At 42.4% G+C, this 21256-nt stretch overlaps 1 protein-coding gene across 3 annotated transcripts in view; it reads left to right on the forward strand.

The window, feature by feature from the left end:
• LOC109692893 (signal-regulatory protein beta-1-like) overlaps positions 1–21256 on the forward strand; it is a 57355-nt gene that overhangs the window by 13390 nt on the left and 22709 nt on the right. Inside the window, exon 2 of one of the 3 annotated variants that reach the window (XM_074074480.1) lies at positions 18603–18736. In XM_074074480.1, the coding sequence (XP_073930581.1) occupies positions 18664–18736 (73 nt within the window). In that variant the 5' untranslated portion in view covers positions 18603–18663. Of the gene's footprint in view, positions 1–18465; positions 18737–21256 lie in introns of those variants that run through there. The other 2 variants (XM_074074479.1, XM_074074481.1) reach the window with 2 other exon arrangements.

Below are 21256 nucleotides of genomic sequence, written 5' to 3' on the forward strand. Positions count from 1 at the left end.
TCTTAAACTGTTCCACGAAATAGAAAGGGAAGGAAAACTGTGTAACACATTATATGAAGCCAGTATTACACTTGTCCCAAAACCAGGCAAAGACACCTCTAAAAAAGAGAACTATAGGCCAGTTTCCTTAGTGAACATTGAGGCAAAAATCCTCAATAAAATAATGGCAAACTGAATTTAACAACACATCAAAAAGATCACTCACCATGACCAAGTAGGCTTCATCCCAGGAATGCAGGGGTGGTTCAAAATACAAAAATAAACAAATGTAATAAACCACATTAACAGAAGCAAAGACAAAAACCACATGATCATCTCAATAGATGCAGAAAAAGCCTTTGATAAGATCCAACACCATTTCATGATAAAAGCTCTAAGAAAACTAGGAATAGAAGGAAAGTACCTCAACATTATAAAAGCTATATATGACAAACCTACAGCCAGCATTATACTTAATGGTGAAAAACTGAAACCATTCCCTCTAAAATCAGGAACTAGAGAAGAATGTCCACTATCTCTACTCCTATTCAACATATACTGGAATTCCTAGCCAGAGCAATTAGGCAAGAAGAATAAAAGGAACACAAATAGGTATAGAAACTGTCAAAATATCCCTATTTGCAGATGATATGATCCTATACCTTAAAGACCCAAAAAACTCTGCTCAAAAGCTCCTAGACACCATCAACAGCTATAGCAAGGTAGCAGGATATAAAATCAACATCGAAAAATCATTAGCATTTCAATACACTTATAATGAACAAACTGAGAAAGAATATATGAAAACAATTCCATTTACAATAGCTTCAAAAAAAAATCAAATACCTAGGTGTAAACTTAACAAAGGATGTGAAAGACCTCTATAAGGAAAACTATAAACTTCTGAAGAAAGGGATTGAGGAAGACTATAGAAAGTTGAGAGATCTCCCATGTTCATGGATTGGTAGAATCAACATAGTAAAAATGTCTATACTCCCAAAAACAATCTACATGTTTAATGCAATTCCCATCAAAATCCCAATGACATTCATCAAAGAGATTGAAAAATCTACTGTTAAAATTATATGGAAACACAAGAGGCCACGAATAGTTAAGGTAATACTCAGAAAAAGAACAACGCTGGAGGTGTCACAATACCTGACTTCAAACTATATTACAAAGCAATAGCAATAAAAACAGCATGGTGCTGGCACAAAAACAGACATGAAGACTAGTGGAACAGAATTGAGGACCCGGATATGAAGCCACAGGATTATAACCAACTTGTCTTTGACAAAGGAGCTAAAAATATACGATGGAGAAATAGCAGCCTCTTCGACAAAAACTGCTGGGAAAACTGGTTAGCAGTCTGCAAAAAACTGAAACTAGATCCATGTATATCACCCTATACCAAGATTAACTCAAAATGGATCAAGGATCTTAATATCAGACCACAAACTCTAAAGTTGATGTAGGAAAGAGTAGGAAATACTTGAGTTAGTAGGTATAGGTAAGAACTTTCTCAATGAAATCCCAGCAGCACAGCAACTAAGAGATAGCATAGATAAATGGGACCTCATAAAACTAAAAAGCTTCTGTTCATCAAAAGAAATGGTCTCTAAATTGAAGAGAACACCCACAGAGTGGGAGAAAATATTTGCCAGCTACACATCAGACAAAGGCCTGATAACCAGAATATACAGGGAACTTAAAAAACTAAATTCTCCCAAAACTAATGAATCAATAAAGAAATGGGCAAGTGAACTAAACAGAACTTTCTCAAAAGAAGAAATTCAAATGGCCAAAAAACACATGAAAAAATGCTCACCATCTCTAGCAATAAAGGAAATGCAAATTAAAACCATGCTAAGATTCCACCTCACCCCTGTTAGAATAGCTATCATCAGCAACACCACCACCAACAGGTGTTGGCGAGGATGCGGGGAAAAAGGAACCCTCTTACACTGTTGGTGGGAATGTAAACCAGTACAACCACTCTGGAAAAAAATTTGGAGGCTTCTTAAAAATCTAAACATAGATCTAAACATATGATCCAGCAATACCACTTGGGTATATCTTGGGGATATACCCAAAAGAATGTGACATAGGTTACTCCAGAGGCACCTGCACACCCATGTTTATTGCAGCACTATTCACAATAGCCAAGTTATGGAAACAGCCAAGATGCCCCACTACCGATGAATGGATTAAGAAAATATGGTATTTATACATAATGGAATTTTATGCAGCCATGAAGAAGAATGAAATGTTATCATTCGCAGGTAAATGGATGGAACTGGAGAACATTATTCTGAGTGAGGTTAGCCTGGCCCAAAAGACCAAAAATTGTATGTTCTCCCTCATATGTGGATATTAGATCAAGGGCAAACACAACAAGGGATTGGACTTTGATCACATGATAAAAGCTTTAGCACACAAGGGAGGGTGAGGATAGGTAAGACACCCAAAAAACTAGGTAGCATTTGTTGCCCTCAACGCAGAGAAACTAAAGCAGATACTTTAAAGCAACTGAGGCCAATAGGAGAAGGGGACCAGGAACTAGAGAAAAGGTTAGTTCAAGAAGAATTAACCTAGAAGGTAACACCCACGCACAGGAAATCAATGTGAGTCAATGCCCTGTATAGCTATCCTTATCTCAACCAGCAAAATCCCTTGGTCCTTCCTATTATTGCTTATACTCTCTCTTCAACAAAATTAGAGATAATGGCAAAATAGTTTCTGCCTGGTAACAAGGATTTGTGGGGGGGTGGTAAGGGAAGGGACAGAGGGAAGGGGGGAGAAATGACCCAAACATTGTATGCACATATGAATAAAAAAATAAGACTGTTATTTGCCACAGTTGCAGCATATGCAGATCTCAAACTATGGAATATTAATTTAATATCAGTGCACTTCACTGATCGAGTTTAATCCCAACATAGGTTTATTTTATTTTACTTTTTTTAATTCAGAAGGTTGGTGCCACAGTACTATAGACTTCTTTCTGCAGTCACCAAAGCAGGGAGGACAAATCCTTTCAGGTGCCACTTCTGACTGAGTTTTGATGCCTAGCTTGCCAGATTGGATGTCAAATTGCCCATTTTACAGATGACTTTATAAGAGTACTACCTTTGCTCAAGATTGTGAGTGACATTTATGTGTTGCCTTTGCTTCTGTCACAGGAGTCTGGTAGATGAGGAATGATTCTTGTCTGCTTTGTCCTGGGTGTCCTTGAATGAAGCCGAGACCTGCATTGGGGGTGACAATCTAGCTCTTTTGAGTTATATTCAAACCTCATTCTGCATTATTCAGAAATGTTTCCAGTAAAAACAAAAGGAGGCTGGAGAGAAGGGTGGGGAAGGAACATTTCAATTCTTTGCTCTTGTAGGGGAAAACTGGCAAAGAAGATAAGAGCCTCAACAACCATTCTAGGTCCTGTTTCCTTCCTCCCCGATCAACGGTTCCTGGGAGCAAGAAATCAGAATTGTAATGTAAATGCAATGTACAGAAGGACCTAGACAACACATTAGTGCTAATACTTCATATTTAAGTACTACCCAAAATAGAAAAAGCAAGCCATCAAATAATTGTCCTTTCTTGCTGAAAAAGCATGTTGAGAGCAAATTCTTACCCTCATGTCTATGTAGGGAGAACGCCTTTGTCTTTCATCATTAAGTATGATGGTAGCCGGAAGGTTTTGTTTTTGTAACATTCTTTATCTAGTTTGGGAAGTTCCTCTCCATGTGTAGTTTTCTGAGAATTTTTAGTTATGAAAGGCGGTGGAGTGTTGTCAAATCCTTTTTCTGCTTTTTTTTTTTTTTGGCAGTACTGGGGTTTAACTCAGGGCCTCATTCTTGCTAGGCAGGTAATCTATCACTTGAGCCACTCCGCCAGCTCCTGAAGTCCTTTTTCTGTTCCATTAAAACAGTCATCTGTTTTTTCTTTTTAGCTTGTTATTGTGGTGGATTGATTGATTCTCAAATATATAACTAGCCTGGCATCCCTGGGATAGGCTCCACTTTGTCATTTTGTATAATTCTCTTTATAAATTGCTAGATTCCATTTACAAATATTTTGTTAAATATTTTTACATGAAAATTAGTGAGAGATGTTGGTCTGTAGCTTTTTCATTTGTTTGTTTTGCTTCCTCTGTCTGGTTTTGGTATTAAGATAGTAATGACCTTGTAAAATGAGATGAGAGTGTTTCTTTTCTATTTCCTGAGAGATTGTGTAGAATTGTGTTAATTGTTCTATATTAGAAGAATTACTAATGAAACTGAGACAGATTACAGGGACATTTCCCTGGGACACTACAACAGGACCTAAGCACTGTAAATATCTCAAATAACTATTAATATTAATGATAAGCCTGTACTGTAAGTACTCCTTTGTTTATTTTTCATTTAAATAATCTAAGATGTTGGGACCCAGGGTAATTTGACTCCCTCATTGACAGCTGTTAAGCCCTTCTGTGATGTACTGGCTGCTTCTCTGAGTGGAGAACTATTACCAAGTAGCCAGACAGACCATCCTCACCGCAGCCCTGCTGTTTTGAACACTCCACAGATGCCTTGAGGAAGTCATAGGGTAACCACAGCTGCTTCTTGCCCAAGCACAGCTCTGACTCTGGAAGATGCTGCTCCACCCATGACTGTTTCAAACAGCTCGTGCCAGACTTTTTTGGCATCACAAACCTTGGTGAACTCTAAATGAGCTTGCAGTTAATTTCAGCCCACCAGAGGGGAAGTCCTGGTGGTCCAGCAGTAGAGCTGTGCCATGATGGGAGCAACACCCTTACCTCACCCTCTTCTGGCTATCTGTATAAGCTGGCTGTTTTTCATATTGCAGTCTCCACTTGTCTTCAAGTTTGCTAAGAACTTTCCTTTGCCAGTGGACATCTGCTGTTGAGTCTGTTTCAAGTTATTGTGCTTCTCACGTTTGGCTCTTTATAGGAGCAATTTCTATATTTTCATGGGTAATACTCTATTTGATGTGGTATTGTCATCATGCTTTCATCCTAATTTCCTTCAGTTCCTTGAGCATATCTGTAAAGTCTGCTTTGAAGTTTTTGTTAAGTCTTACATTTTGTTGCTCTTACTGGCAATTTTAGTTGTGATGTTTTTGCCCAGTGTACAGCTCTTCCTTTTCTATTTCTTTACATATCTATGATTATTTGTTGGAAATTGGAAACTTCAGATAATGTGCTACAGAAACTCTGAGAAACTGATTGTTACTGCTCTCTGCTTGTTTATTGACTTAGTGACTTCATCTTTCCAAGCACCTAGTCATGTTTGCAGAGAAGAACCTATAAGAGAATGTGGATTCCTTTTGATTCTGTGATTCCCATGGATTGTATGTTCTCATGTTAACCACACTCATACTTCAGTAATTTGTTAAAAATCTCTGCTAAATTACTCTTACCAGCTTATGTGGTGTCCAGCACCTGTTCCAAGGACTCACACACTTAAGACCATCTTTTGTGGAGGGTTCTGCTTTTCCCTAGATTTCAGGTTATGTGTTTTCTCTGCCACTTCAGCTCTCTGATAGATTAAAGAACAGATGCATTTTATAGATCATTAAACTTTTAGGTTTTGCTATAAGGGTGGGGATCATATTCTTTCTTAGGATTTTCAATCTTCTTAGGATAGACTTCTCTATCTTAAGAAGAAGCAAGATTTCCCTAGATATATTTAGACTATAGAACCCCTAGGATCTATTGACATAGAGAGGGAGGGAGGAGTCATGATGCCTTCAAGATTTTCAGCCTGAGTGAATGGAATAATAAATTGCCATCAAGTAAGTTAGAAAAGGCCACGCACAGAGCATCTTTGGATGAGGAGGCTAAGAGTTTGTTTGAATATATTGAGTTTTAAATGTATTTCCAATACCTTAGTGGAGATATTGAGTGGGAAGTTAGATGTAAATCTGGAGTTTGGGAAAAGACCTTGGACTCAAGGTATAAATTTGGGAGGAATTGGCAAGCAGAGTGATTGCTAGTGAAGGCAGTGAAGGCAATGATAGAAGGCAAAGTTCTGCAGGTAGCACTCTTCAGTATCAATAGTGTAGTCTATTATTTAAGTGGCCATAAAATTCAGTGGCATACAATTATAAGATGTCATTACTTCTCAGTCATGTATCTGCAGCTTGGCTGAAGTACAGCTGATCTAGGCTGGAATTGATTGAGGGAGCTTGACTCTAAGCTTCAGATGGGTTCTGGTTCATTTCATGTGGCTCTGATTCTCTTTGGACCACTGGCTTGTGTTGCGTTCACTAGCTTGTGCTCATGTCACACCCATTAGCATGCCTTTGATCAAGGCTGGCCACATGGTTGAGCTCAACAAAAATGGGGCAGGCAAAAATAGCTTTTTATGGAGTGGAGAGAGAAATGGTTTTTTGTTTTTGTTTTTTCTGCTGCTGGGGATTGAAAGCAGGGCCTTGAACATACTAAGGAAGTATGTTCACTCCCAGCCTAGGAATGGATATTTACTCACTGATAAGCTTACCTCTTATTCAGAAATGGTCATGTATCACTCACATGAGAAATACAAACATTCAACTTGGAAATCTCACTTGGTATAATTTCTGCCTTACAGTTTATCATAGGGGACAATCTTGTCATTACATTCACATCTTGCTGACTTTCCACCTTCTTAAAGCAGTTTATTTGTTGTCTATAAACTAGGCCCAATGTCATTGCCATATATTTTAATCTTTCTTTTTAAAAGTGATCCGATTCTAGGCATCAGCTACTGCATTAGTGACCATAGGACAATGACAAATGTTTCAGAGGTGTGCATCAATACACATTTACTTCTTGCCCATGCACATGCAGGCTGGTTAGGAGTTGGTTAACTGGTATGAACTTAACTAGCTGAGTTCAAGCTAAGGCCAGGTCTGCTCTACATGTCCATCCATGTGCCCACCACATATTCTCATAATGAGTGACAGAAGGGCAGAAGGCCAAGTTCAACTGTACAAACACATTTCAAATACCTGCTTGTGTCACATCTGTTACCATGGCATTGGCCAAAGATAGCTCACAGCCAAGTATAAATGTGGTTCAAGAAATGCTTTAATTTGTTGCCCTTAATGCAGAGAAACTAAAGCAGTAACCTTAAAAGCAACTGAGGCCAATAGGAAAAGGGGACCAGGAACTAGAGAAAAGGTTAGATCAAAAAGAATTAACCTAGAAGGTAACACCCACGCACAGGAAATCAATGTGAGTCAATGCCCTGTATAGCTATCCTTATCTCAACTAGCAAAAACCCTTGTTCCTTCCTATTATTGCTTATACTCTCTCTTCAACAAAATTAGAGATAAGGGCAAACTACTTTCTGCCAGGTATTGAGGGGATGAGGGGAGAAGAAGGAGGCAAAGTGGGTGGTAAGGGAGGGGGTGGGGACAGGGGGGAGAAATGACCCAAGCCTTGTATGCACATATGAATAATAAAACAATAAAAAAAAAAAGAAATGCTTTAAAAGTTCAGCAGTTCCACAAATCAGCTTGGCTTGCACTTCCCTCTTACACAGGACCATTTTCTTCAACCAGGAATGAGGTGCTCACTGGGCTATTCCAGTCCTCCCTGAGTATGTGTGTAGCCTTGTGCCTGTGCACAGCCTTCCAGCCCACCAGGAAAAAGTAGGATCTTAACAAGTCCTGCATTTGGCTGACAGGGTTTCTCTTTGTTTGTTGCTTTCCCAAAACAGTGTTGAGACCTACAGATGCTTGCAATGTTGAACTCCTCTCATTACTTGCTATTGAGACCACTGTTGTTCCATTCTTATATTGTACATGTTTCTGGGTAGACTGGTGTCAAGTATGGTCTATGGAAGCTTTGTGCATCTCCCTGTTCAGCAGAGCCCTAGAAAACCGCTTGATAGACATTGCAAATTGCAATTTTCCAAAAGATCCTAAAGCTGAATGTTTTGGTTAAATATTTCCAGGTAATATTTAGTAAAATATGAAGGGCTTATTTTTTAAAAATAGCAACTGCCATTGTTAGACATTTAGATTAATTTACATAGCAGTTTTTCAAAGACTCAAATATTTCTAAAATTTGATGGCGATCAGAAAGACCAAGAGAACATATGGTATATTTCTACTTCCTGAAAGATGGGACATGAAGACTTTATTATTCATCCAAATGCAGCCAAAAACCTTGACCATTAATGTATACAACTGTTGCGGGAAATTACAAGCTGAGATACGGGACACTGAGGCAGTTTAGCAGGAAGCAACGTTTATTGTGTCGGCACAGACCCAGTGGACTCGTGTCCAAAGGCTGAGCCCCGAGAATGAAGGGGTCTCACCTTATACACCCTTGCAAGCAGGTTACAGAAGCAAAAAGCAAAGCTCAACCCACACATGGCTGATTGTGACTTCATTGGCTATTTCATTTCCTTAGTGCTATGTGACCATGTTTCAATTCTTTAAGTTTTATCTCTCTGCTTTGCCATCCCTTCCTCTTGTTTTGTGTTCAGAACATAGTCTGTCTGTTTCTTTTCTGCACCCCCTCTTTTCTGCTACACAACAATCATAAGGCTCTGAAAATGTGGAGAGAAAGGGCAGATTGACCTCAGAGCATGAGTGATGACATGGTAAAGATTTTCTGGATTTTTATTGTGGTAGTTTGTTTGGTTTTTGCCTCCTCTATTCGTATTAGGGTAATGGAGAAGCTGACAACCCAAACAGCATGGGGAAAGACAACAAAGTACTAAAGTAAGGATATTTTAATCAACTGAAAATGACTAGAAGATCTTGCATTATGTATAAGCTCAGAGAAGCTGGCTGTTTCAGCTTGGACTTTCTTCTAAGGAGCAGAGGAAGAAAATGCCTCAGCATGCATGAAGAGAGAAAGACAAAATTGCCCCACAGGGCATCTTCCCCAGCCCAACTGTTTATCATGACAGTGACAGCAGCAACACTGGGACACTGAATTGCTCATCTTCCAGGCATCAAGATCATTGAGTTCCAATGTCCCATTCTCTCTTTTACTTCTCTGGAACAACAAGGATCCTTCTAAAAGTCTTATTGAGAGCCACTAGAAAGAAGTAAGCATTGCTTGAGAAAAATGAGGATGTTTTAAAGATAGGAAATCTAACAAAATTGTTAATAAATTCTTCACTCCTCCAGCACTCCCACTCAATACTGGGGATCGACCAAGGGCTTTGAGCATGCCAGACTTTCTAGTCCTTTTGTTTGTATTTGTTTCTGAGATCAGGTCTTGCTAACTTTGCTTAGCATGGCCTCAAACATGTGATCCTCTTCTCTCTGCCTCCCACGTATCTGGGATTACAGGCAGGAAGATCCAGTATACTCAGCTTACTAAAATTCTTTATAAAACTGCAATTGGAAACCTACCTGTCTCTCACGACTCACTTATGTTTCTAAGTATGATGTAACAATCCTCTCTGTAATTCAAACTTTTACTCTTAGATAACGAACATCTTTTCTACAGAAGGGTTCCATTTTTCCATGGTCATATGAATGAATGATAAGGGTCTCCTTTATCTCTATGGGAATCTTAGTCTGTTTAGTGATGCTGTAACAGAATGCCTGGGCTTGGTAATTTATAGTGAATGGAAATATGTTGGCTTATGGTCCTAGAGCACCAACGATTCCATCTGCGGCTGTGTCCAATTACTAATTAGCCCGTCAGGACAGTCTTCCTTTCTGTTTCAGTTCTGGTTTCTAGCATTTCTTTTTTATTCTTTCTTAGAATATCGGTCTCTGCCTATATAAATCATCTGTTCCTGCACACTGTCTTCTTTCCCCATGAGGCCCTTAGCATTTTAATAAGAGTTGAAAAAATTCCTCGACTCATAATTCCAGCAATCCTTTCATATGTGACTCTGTTTTCAATGCAGGTTCTGTGTCTTCAAACTGTGTTTTTTGCCTTTTTGTGTGCCTTGTAATGTTTCCTTGGTAACCAGTATGAGGTGCTGGGTAAAAGGAGCCGCTGTAAAGATTTAAGGCAGTGCTATAAGTAGGTCTATAATAGGTGGTATAATTAGTGCTATGACCAGGTCTCAGGCTTTTGGAGATCCTGGGCCTCTGTGAAGTTCATTGGCTCTAAGGGCTCTTTGTGAAACTCTAAGGGCTCTTCCCTTCAGTGGGAAAGGATGGTGGGAGGGAAAGAGAGTCACGTATTCTCTTCCCCCTTATGGAAATCCAGAGGTAACTGGAGTTGAGCATTTCACTTCCTAAGGCTCTGGTAGACCCATTAGGTTAGGGTCTAGTAAAACACTTTTTCTCTCTGTAGAAGATGTAGTGTTGCAGGAAATGGTGAGGGAAACAAAGTCACTGAGACCACTTTTCAGGAAGCAGAAATTTTATTATGCTAGCAGACTCAGGAGAAATAAGTTCTCAAATCCCTGAGCCCTGATCAGAGACAGGAGATCAGTTATATATCCCCAGGTGGTTTTTGCAGTGTATGGTTCACAGCTGGTCAGAAAGACAAGTCAGTTACAGAGAAACAAGTTGTTTACAGAGTTTTCCCCCCAGCCCTCCTACAGAATGTGGTCATAGTAACAGGAAACCTTGCAGAGCCTAGCTGGAGGTCTGTGACACTTTTGAGCTTGCAGAAAGCTTCTTGTAGCCCCCAGAGTAGGGAATTCAAGGTAAATTCTAGACACACAGTAAATCCCAGAAAAATAGCCACAGTTGTCTCCAACATTCTCCCTTCGATGCTTTGACACTTTGACACTTTATTTGTCAAAATGCATTATCTTTTTCATTCTCAGAGACGGGATTTACTCTTTGGTAACCTTGTAACAGATATAATCCTGCAGCTGTTTTTCATTCCACCATGTCTTCCACCCGGGTCAGTATGGACCACATGACCAGCGTCAGCACAATGGGAGTATAAGACAGCTCAACACCATAATTAACACATCCCTAAACATTGTTTTAAATCCTCCTATTGTAGAGAACCATATCGGGGGTGGGGTAGGGGATAGACTTGAAAAGGGAACCCAGAATAGAAGCAACCAAAACAATACCACATCCTGTTAGCAGGAGAGAAAAAGAAAACTGCCAAAGAAAGCCTTTTGGTCCGGCTCCATCCTGCTGGGGTAGTTTCTGTTACCACTACTGACAAAAACAAGGTTACAATACTAGAAAGAGAGATAGGCAAGGGATGGCAGAACTCAAACATCACCACAGAACACTGCCCATGGAAACAACAGTCCATTCTAGTTGACTCCTCAAGCTTCTGCCATGCGTGGACTAGTCAGCTTCCAGTTTGTGACTAGGGCAAGGCTGAAGTTCCCCTCCTCTGGGTCAGTTTGAGTGGATCGCTGGAGTCCAGTGGACTCTTCCACTCAGGAGTTGCCTTCTTCACTCGGGTGTAGTGGATCCATGAGGTGATCTCTGTCACTTTGACTGCTGTGGGAGTGGTTAGGATAACCGAATCGGACCCTCTACACCAAGACTGGAGAGGCTGAAGATTCCACTCCTTTATCCAAACCTAGTCACCTGGCTTAAGGGAATGTACATCAGTGGTTAAGCTAATAGGGAGTCTTTCTCGAACATGGTGGTGTAGGTCATTGAGCACCTTTCCCAAGCCACACATCTGTTGGAGCAAAGTTAGATTTCCTATCTCTTTTAGATCTCCCTTAATGTCCTTTATTAGTGGGGGTGGGCTTCCATAGAGAATCTCATAGGGTGAGAACCCAGTCTATTTGGTGGGACTAAACCTGACCCTAAGTAAGATTAAAGGCAAAACCTGTTCCCATGTCAGGTGTGTTTCCTGACAGAGTTTACTCATCTGAGTTTTTAGTGTCTGATTCACTTTTTCAATTTTGCCTGAACTCTGAGGCCGGTACACTGTGTGAAGGTTCCAGGTTATTTTTAGTTCCTTTGCCAGTTGTTTAAGAACTTCTGCCACAAAAGTTGGTCCATTGTCTGACCCAATGGAGATGGGGATCCCATATCTGGGAATTATTTCCTTTAGTAAAGCATGGACCACTTCTTGGGCCTTCTCTGTTTGGGTAGGGAAAGCCTCTACCCACCCAGAGAATGTGCACACAGTCACCAGAAGGTATTTGTTGCCTCTGGTTCCAGGCAGCTCAGTGAAGTCTACTTCCAAGTCTTCAAAGAGGAACTACACACATTTTGGACTCCTGGTTTAGGGAGGGGCCTCTGCTTGGGGTTATTTTTGGCACATGTTTCACATTGCTTACAAATATTGCTGGCTAGGTTGGTGAGGCAGGGGACATAGAAATACTGACTCAGCAATTGCTCAAGGGCCAACTTTCCCATGTAAGAGTCCTGATGAGCATTCTTTATAAAGGTGGGGATTAGTGTCTCTGGAATCACTATCCGCCCATCTGCAAGCTGATACCATCTCCCTCTGCAATATTTTCCTTCGTCTTGAGTAAACCACTGACATTCAAGACTGGAGTAATGTGGAACACACTCTGTGAGTGGGGTCGGGAGGAGTGCTGCAGTTACAGCCACAGGCAGGGCAGGTGGAGCCTGGAGAGCTGCTGCACGAGCTTCCTGATCTGTTCTCCGGTTTTCCAGTGCCACTGCAGACTTGCCCTTCTGAAGCCATGGACAATGCATAACAGCGACCTTTTTGGGGGCCCACATTGCCTCTAGGAGCTCAAGAATCTCCTGCCCATATTTAATGTCTTTTCCTCCTGAGGAAATTAATCCTCTTTCTTTGTATATAGCGCCATGAACATGAAAAGTGGTAAAAGCATACTTAGAGTCTGTGTGTATGTTAACAGTCTTTTCAGCTGCCAGGAGGAAGGCGTGCATCAGTGTAATGAATTCAGCTTTTTGTGCTGATGTGCCTGGAGCTAGTGCATGAACTTCCAGGACTGAATCCAGAGACACCACTGCATACTCAGCATATTTTTTTTCCTTCTTTAAGGAAGCTGCTTCCATCTGTGAATAGTTCAAGGTCAGTCCAAGCTAGGGGCTGGTTGCTGAGATCAGGGAGGCTTGAGAAGACCTCATTAATCACCTCAACACAGTCATGGTCTGAAAGTCTTGCAGATGATGGGAGGAGGGTCATTGGGTTTAAAGTCTGGACAACCTCTAGCTTCATTTGTTGGTTTTCACAGAGTATACTCTGGTATCAGTCAATACTGTCCCTTGTATTCCATTAGTCACAATAGAATGTGGGACCCTGACACTTATTTCCCTTCCCAGTGTTAGCTTTTCTGCCTCTGATACCATCAAGGCTGTGGCTGTGAGAGCTCACAAGCAGGGAGGCCATCCCTTTGCCATTGAATCCAACTGTTTGGTGAGCAAGCCACTTGCCAATGCCATGAGCCCAGGAATTGGGTCAGGACTCCAATTGCCATGCTGCTTCTCTCATGTACATAGAGGAAGAAAGGCTTTCTCACATCTGGGATTCCTAGAGCAGGGGCACTAATGCCTCCTTGATGGCACGAAAAGCCTGTTGCTGTTTAGATTTTTAGATTAGGAGCTCCCTTTTGCCCCACTTTGTGGCTTCATACAAAGGCTTTGCTAGCAATGAGAAATTAGGTATCCAAATCTGGCAGAACCCAGCTGCTCCCAAGAACTCATGGATCTGTCTTCTTGAAGTCAGAGTTGGAGTTGAACAGACAGCTTGTTTTCTTTCTGTGCTGAGGTTCCACTGGCCTTGGGAGATGTGAAACCCCAAATATTTGACCTGGTCTTGACAGATCTGGGCCTTCTTTTGAGATACCTTGTATTCAGCTTCCCATAAGAGATGGAGTAGGAGCTCTGTCCCTTTAAGACAGTCTTGGTTGGGCTGGAGGAATGGCTCAAGTGGTAGAGCACCTGCCTAGCAAGCGTGAGGCTCTAAGTTCAAACCTCAGTACTACCAAAAAAAAAAAAAAAAAAGACAGTCTTGGTGGTTAGCCACTGCAAGGAGGAGGTAAGAGTGTGCAGCCAGCTTCCTCTGCTGGGTATGCTCACAAATCTGATGCCAGATTTCAAAGATGGTTAGGGAGTTCTTGAAACCCTGTGGGAGGTGAGTCCAAGTTAACTGTTATTGCCCCCTGAATGGGGGTCCTCCCATTGGAAAGCAAAAATGGGTTATCTTACAGGTGCCAACTGGATGCAGAATAATGCATCTTTTAAGTCCAAGTATGAGAAGCAGGTTGTCTCTGCTGATATCAGGGCCAGCAAGGTGTATATGCTAGGAACCATGGGGTGCAGAGTCACTGCTGCTTGATTGACTGCCCAGAGATCCTGCACTGGGTGGTAATCATTGGTACTTGGCTCTGAACTGGTAGCAAGGGAGTGTTCCAGGCAGATTGACAAGGTCTCAGGATTTCATAGTTTAAAAGTCTCTGGAGGTGATGAGCTATCCCTTCTCATGCCTTCATTGGGATTGGGTATTGTCTCACTCTTATTGGAGTGACTCCCGGCTTTATCTCTATTACCACTGGAGGAATGCTGATGGCTAGGCCCGGAGGATTGTCTTCAGCCCATACTCCTGGAAACTTAAAGGGCATCTCTGGCCCCATTAAGGCAGTTCCTACTGAATGTAATCTCCATTCTTCTTCCCAGGGAGTAACGAGGGCCAGGACCCTAGGGAGCCCTGAGCCAAAGCTCAAAGCTGCTTGTCCACCCTCCTGAAAACTGACCTGGGCTGGAAACTTGCTTAGCAGATCTTGGCCCATCAATGCCACTGGACATTCTCATATATAGAGAGACTCATGAGTCACAAGATGCCCTTCCAGAATATGTTTTTGGGGCTGGAGAAAAGGGCAGCAGGCTAGGATCCCTGTGGCCTCCACAATTGTCTGGTATCTTTTTGAAATTGGTGCCACCCATTGGGTCACCATGGAATGCTCAGCACCAGTGTCCACCATGAAATCTACAGGTTGGCCCCCTACTGATATAAGGACCATGGGCTCTTGGAGGCTGAGGAGGAAAGAGCCCAGTCGGCCCTAATCCTCGACCCGCTCAATGCTTCCAAGCCCCATAAAGTCCTCTTTCTCTTTTGTCATTCTGCATTTGACCTGGAGCTGTGGGCACTCATTTCTCCAGTGTCCCTCTTGGCAACAGAAGGAGCACTGAATTTTCTTTAGGGGCTCTGATCTCTGGGGCCATACTTGTGGGGAGTTTCCTAGGGCCCCCCCCTTTGCCTCTTCCTCAGCCTCTACCCTTACTGGAACTGCCCTTCCTGTCCATTTAATGCCACTTCTGGGAGATCTACTTTCTTTTTCATCTTTTGTTCTGCTTTCTTTTTGAGCTTTCTGGTCTCTGTTGATAAACACCTTAGTTGCCACTTCCAGGAGCTGTGATGCATTCAAGCCTGCAAATCCTCATTTTTGTAACTTTCTTCTAATGTCCTCCTGTGCTTGCCCCACAATGATCAAGGTGGCATTGATCATTTGCTGATTTTCAGGAGCCTCAGGATTGAAGGGAGACTATAGACAGAATGCTTCACATAGTCTCTCATAGAACTGTGCTGGGCTCTCGTCAGACTTCTGTAAGATCTCTGTGATTTTGTTCATGTTTATGGCTTTTCTTCCCTCTTGTTTTAGACCTGCCATCAGAGCCTCTCTTAGCTTTCTCAGAGCCTCTCTATATCTATGTAAATTGTCTTGGCTTTCTGCTTCATTTGGCTCACACATCACTTGTCCCACTGGGGACATGAGTCTCAAACAAATGTAGGACTGCTTGGACAACTTGTCTCCATTCCTCCATGTTGAGGAGCATCTGGAGCACTTAGGGGGAGACTTTTTTCTCTTTATCATTTCTTTAAAGAGTCTCAGTATTTGTAGCCCTTGTCATCATAATCTTACAATTGTCTTCAAAGCATTTCTTAAGCCAAGGAGGATGAGCTGCAATGTCTGCCATATGTCTATGTTGGGGAACTGGTCAGGATGACCTGGCATCCCTGTCACTACCTGATAGACCCTATGAATGGTTTCTTGATCTAGAGATCCCTCAGAAGGCCATCCAACCCTAAAGGACACCCAATATATTTGACAGAATTTCCAAAGTTTCTGGGGTGTGAGTTCCACACCATAATCAGTTGTGTATCCTTTCTTGAAGTTGTCAAGCATATATTGCAAAGGAGTCTTTTTACTTTGGCTCTCACCATATTGAGACAAGGACAAGAGGATCAGGGAGTTTGGAAATGAGGTATAGGGTCCTCAGTTTCCAACACAAAGGGAAGACAGACAACGTTCACTTTTTCCATCCCTAGCTGCTCTCCTCGCAGAGATATTTCAGATGTCTTGTAGCTGTAGTGAGCCTGTATAAACCCCGAACATGTACCCCAAGGGAGGGGACTCCCTAGACCATATGAGAACTCCTCTGCCTTCTGGAAACAGACTCCACACACCATGTGGTGGCCAAAGGCACACTCCTTTAATGCTCTCAGTTGCACATCACGCATTCATCCAACCCAACAAATCTTGTCTGGAAGGTATCCCAGCTTCCCCTTGAATAATCACAAAAACCAAAAAACCAGATCCAAGAGTATTAGTGGGAACCTAGGGGGTGATCATGCCCCTTTTCTGTCCTCCCATGGACAGGCCTATTCTCATGGACCTGGGTCCTACCTGTTCCAGATGGCCACTGCTCCAAATTTTCCTGGTTCCTGGGATCTCTACCCAGGTTCCATTGGTGTGTACAGACCTGAGGCTTCAGTCTCCTTGGGAGGATTCCCTAGCCATCTGGAATAAGCATCTAGTGGCGCCTTGGCTGGGTTGCATCCCCAGGAGTTGAGCCATAGCCCGACAGCCAGGGAGGCAAAAATGCCAACTTTGGTCTCTCCCTTTCCCAGCCAATGCATCAGAAATGTTGTGGGAAATGGCAAGGGAAACAAAGTCATTGAGACCACTTTGCAGGAATCAGGAATTTTATTATGCTAGCAGACTCAGGGGAGACAAGTTCTCAAAGCCCTGAGCCCCAGTCAGTGTCAGGAGATGACACTATATACCCCCCAGGTGGTTTTTGCAGTATATCGTTCACAGCTGGTCAGAAAGACAAGTCAGTTATAGAGAAACAGGTTGGTTACAGAGTTTCCGCCTAACCTCGCTACAGAATGTGGTCACAGTTACAGGAAACCATGCCCAGCCTAGCTGCAGGTCTGTGACACTTTTGAGCTTGCAGGAAGCTGCTTGTAGCCCCCACAGTAGTGAATTCAAGGTAAATTCTAGACACACATTAAATCCCAGAAAAAATAGCCACATTGGCTCCAACAGTAGGAATATGGGATTCTCGAAGGAAAAATCTCAGGCAGACTGGTGAATAGAGCCAGGCAGGGGAATGGTGATGGGGTATTTTCAGGAAGATGAGGATTTCTCTTCAGAGTTCTGTGTAGTTCTGTATAGAGGCATCACCCCTCAGTGATGCCTCTTTTCCTCCCTCCACTCTGCCCCACCCAACTCTGGACACCAACAAACCAGTGGTGCAGAAAATCATGAACACCTGAAACATCTAATCCTTAGCTCTAGCTGTATCCAATTCAAGTGATGCTGCCAAAAATAAAGCACAAGACAACCAAGTGCCTCAGGGGAAGCAGCTGCCACCTCCATGCATCAACCACCACGAAGATGCATAGAAATCCCAAGGGTGCAATTGATCTCAGAGGCAAGGATGACACATAAACTGGGTCCCAGGAAGTCAGAGAGCTGGTTTAAGGCCACTGATGAGAAACTGGCACCATAAGATAGGTGCTCATTGAAAAGCCATATTTGATTTTCTTGTCTTCATCTGGCCCCAAGAGTACCAACAATGGCCTTTTGGCTTTCAAGCATGTTATAGCCATTTTCTCCTTTAATCTCCCCAAAAATAACTAGGAAAAGACTTCTTATCCCCAGTTCAGAGATGACAAACAGTTTAGTAGGATCTAGTAACTTGACCAACTCTTTGGCACATCCTCTTTACCAGGTCACTGTTCCTTCCTTTCTCCTCAGCTCCCAATTGCACACTGTAGCAAATGGAATAGGTGTTTTCTAGGGAGAACAAGTCAATGTGATGGGACGTCCCCTTCCCTTACACTAGGAATTTTCCACAATATGTCTTTCCATATTCTGCCATTCATATCACCCACAACCCCCAACATGCTCCACCAACAGATGCTAATTAATCTAAATCCACTTTCTCTCCTGGACCAAGACAGTACTGGATTCCTTTTTCTGGGTGCAGGTTCATAGAGTCCTAAGTTCACATCATACTGCCTTTGGGCTATGTTTACAAGTTGTACCAATAAGAGGTTTCCAATAGGGTGTCATTTCAGGAGCAGATCCCATTCTGCTCCAATATTCAGTAAGTCTTGGGAAACTTCATCCTGACTCCAGCAGAGTTGCTCTCAGGAAAGCTGGTGCAGAACAAGACCACAAACTGGCCACACACTGGAGCTCAGGATTAGGACTAAAGGGCAAGGTCTTGGCTAGGAGCTCACATTGGGGACTCATTAAGACCTCAAGATGGTATGAAGGTTATAGTGGATAGCACTCACGCCCCAGTAAAGAGGAAGCATTCTTCCTGTTAGTGTAATGTGATTTCCTCTAGAAAGCACCATGAGTGACTCCTTGCCTGTAGCTTCCTGTGCTGGCCGATTTCTATTTCACAATCTGGAGACAGTGGGTCATCTCCATCCATCCCAGACACTTCCTCTTTAATGGAAGGCGGCAAGGTATCTTTTCTTTCCACAGAGCAGAAACTGTGATCTCCCTAGCAGAGACACTGGGACACAGTAGACTACTTGGTCTCCACATGCTTGTTCCAGACTCCTGGCCCCAGACTCCTCATCCTGTCCTGCTGCTGACCTTGCTGTTGGGACTCACAGGTGAGTCTGGCCTTGAAATAGAATCCTCTCCCCCTGATCCTGGTATAGCCTGCACCTTGATTTACAGGGACTTCAAGTAAGTATGATCCTGTCACAGAAAGCAAGGACAGGGCATTCTGATAGTATAGAATAGGGACTTGGGCACTGCCTATGGATCCATTACCTTCAGCAGGTGACCAGAGGCCTCCAGTCAGGTGACTCTCCCAATAATAATCATTAATTACATTTTAATGTTATTCCAGGAACAAGGTACTTTCCCAGTAGGGTAATTCTACAAATCCTTGTAACTCTTAAGGACCCAAGAGATGAGACAACATATCCAAGGCCACAGAAGATCAGAGGCAGTCAAGGAATCTGCCTGATCCAAGGCCAGGGCTCTCTGCTCACCACCCAAGGCTGTGAAGTCTGACATGGAGCCGGTGTGAGGTGGACAGTGGTGCCATGCTTCTGGTTATGCTCACTCACCATCCTTTCTCAGCGGGGTCCTCTGTCCCCATTCTGTCACCTGGGCCTTAGCACCCATCCTTCTATGGCCCCTTCCTCTTTAAGAGTTCCACATTTACTGCTTAAGGGGCCTCTGCTTATTTGCTAGGGCTACCATAAAAACACACCATGGGCTGGGTGGCTAAAACACCTCACAGCTTCTTCAGTTTCCTCAGAGTTCTGGAGGCTACAAATCCAAGATCAAGGTGTCCAGCAGGTTGGGTTCTTCTGAAGTCCCTCTTGAAGACTTGTGTTTGGCATCTTTTTCCTGTATCTGAACACAGTCTTCCCTCTGTGTGTTTGTGTATCTTTTTTTCTTCTTGTACCAGCACCAGTTATGTTGGAATGAAATCCAACTCAACTGTCTCATTTAAATTTTATTAACTCTTTAAAGACCCTGACTTCAAATTCAATCATGTTGTGATGGAATGGGGTTTACAGCTTCAACATATATAAGACACATTCAGCCCACAAACTCCCATGGTCATCATGGGACTTTATTTTCCCTCTTCTCAGGAAAGGCAGGATTGGAGGACCTGTTTTGGGACAGCTTGGAAAAGCCCCTGCTCATAGCTCCCAATGGACACATGGTAGGGCACAGAGTCCTCCTGGCTCCCCAGTTTGGCTTGTTGTAATGTTACCCAACAATTCCTAGAGGAACTGACTTACATAGGATAGTGGCCAGTAGAGAAAGAAAAGGAGCTCAGAGTTTTTATATAGTTTCTGAGATGGAGCCAACAGGAATTCCTGCTGCATAGATTTGAGTTGGGAAAATAAGACTGCCATGTTCAGCGCCTGAACATCTGGTAGGATGAAAATGTTTCCTCTAATTGAGGAAGACTATAGAAAGTGGAGAGATCTCCCATGCTCATGGATTGGTAGAATCAACATAGTAAAAATGTCTATACTCCCCAAAGTAATCTACATGTTTAATGCAATTCCCATCAAAATTCCAATGACATTCATCAAAGAGATTGAAAAATCTACTGTTAAATTTATATGGAAACACAAGAAGCCACGAATAGCCAAGGCAATACTCAGTCAAAAGAACAATGCAGGAGGTATCACAATACCTGACTTCAAACTATATTACAAAGCAATAATAATAAAAACAGCATGGTACTGGCACAAAAACAGACATGAAGACCAGTGTAACAGAATAGAGGATCCAGATATGAAGCCACACAACTATAAGCAACTTATCTTTGACAAAGGAGCTAAAAATATACGATGGAGAAATAGCAGCCTCTTCAACAAAAACTGCTGGGAAAACTGGTTAGCAGTCTGCAAAAAACTGAAACTAGATCCATGTATATCACCCTATACCAAGATTAACTCAAAATGGATCAAGGATCTGAATATCAGACCCCAAACTCTTAAGTTGATACAAGAAAGAGTAGGAAATACTCTGGAGTTAGTAGGTATAGGTAAGAACTTTCTCAATGAAACCCCAGCAGCACAGCAACTAAGAGATAGCATAGATAAATGGGACCTCATAAAACTAAAAAGCTTCTGTTCATCAAAAGAAATGGTCTCTAAACTGAAGAGAACACCCACAGAGTGGGAGAAAATATTTGCCAACTATACATCAGACAAAGGACTGATAACCAGAATATACAGGGAACTTAAAAAACTAAATTCTCCCAAAACTAATGAACCAATAAAGAAATGGGCATGTGAACTAAACAGAACTTTCTCAAAAGAAGAAATTCAAATGGCCAGAAAACACATGAAAAAATGCTCACCATCTCTAGCAATAAAGGAAATGCAAATTAAAACCACACTAAGATTCCACCTCACCCCTGTTAGAATAGCCATCATGAGCAACACCACCAACAACAGGTGTTGGCGAGGATGCGGGGAAAAAGGAACCCTCTTACACTGTTGGTGGGAATGTAGACTAGTACAACCACTCTGGGAAAAAATTTGGAGGCTACTTAAAAAGCTGGACATCGATCTACCATTTGATCCAGCAATACCACTGTTGGGGATATACCCAAAAGACTGTTACTCCAGAGGCACCTGCACATCCATGTT

Source organism: Castor canadensis, chromosome 5, assembly GCF_047511655.1.
Source record: "Castor canadensis chromosome 5, mCasCan1.hap1v2, whole genome shotgun sequence".
In the NCBI taxonomy this organism is placed as follows: Eukaryota; Metazoa; Chordata; class Mammalia; order Rodentia; family Castoridae; genus Castor; species Castor canadensis.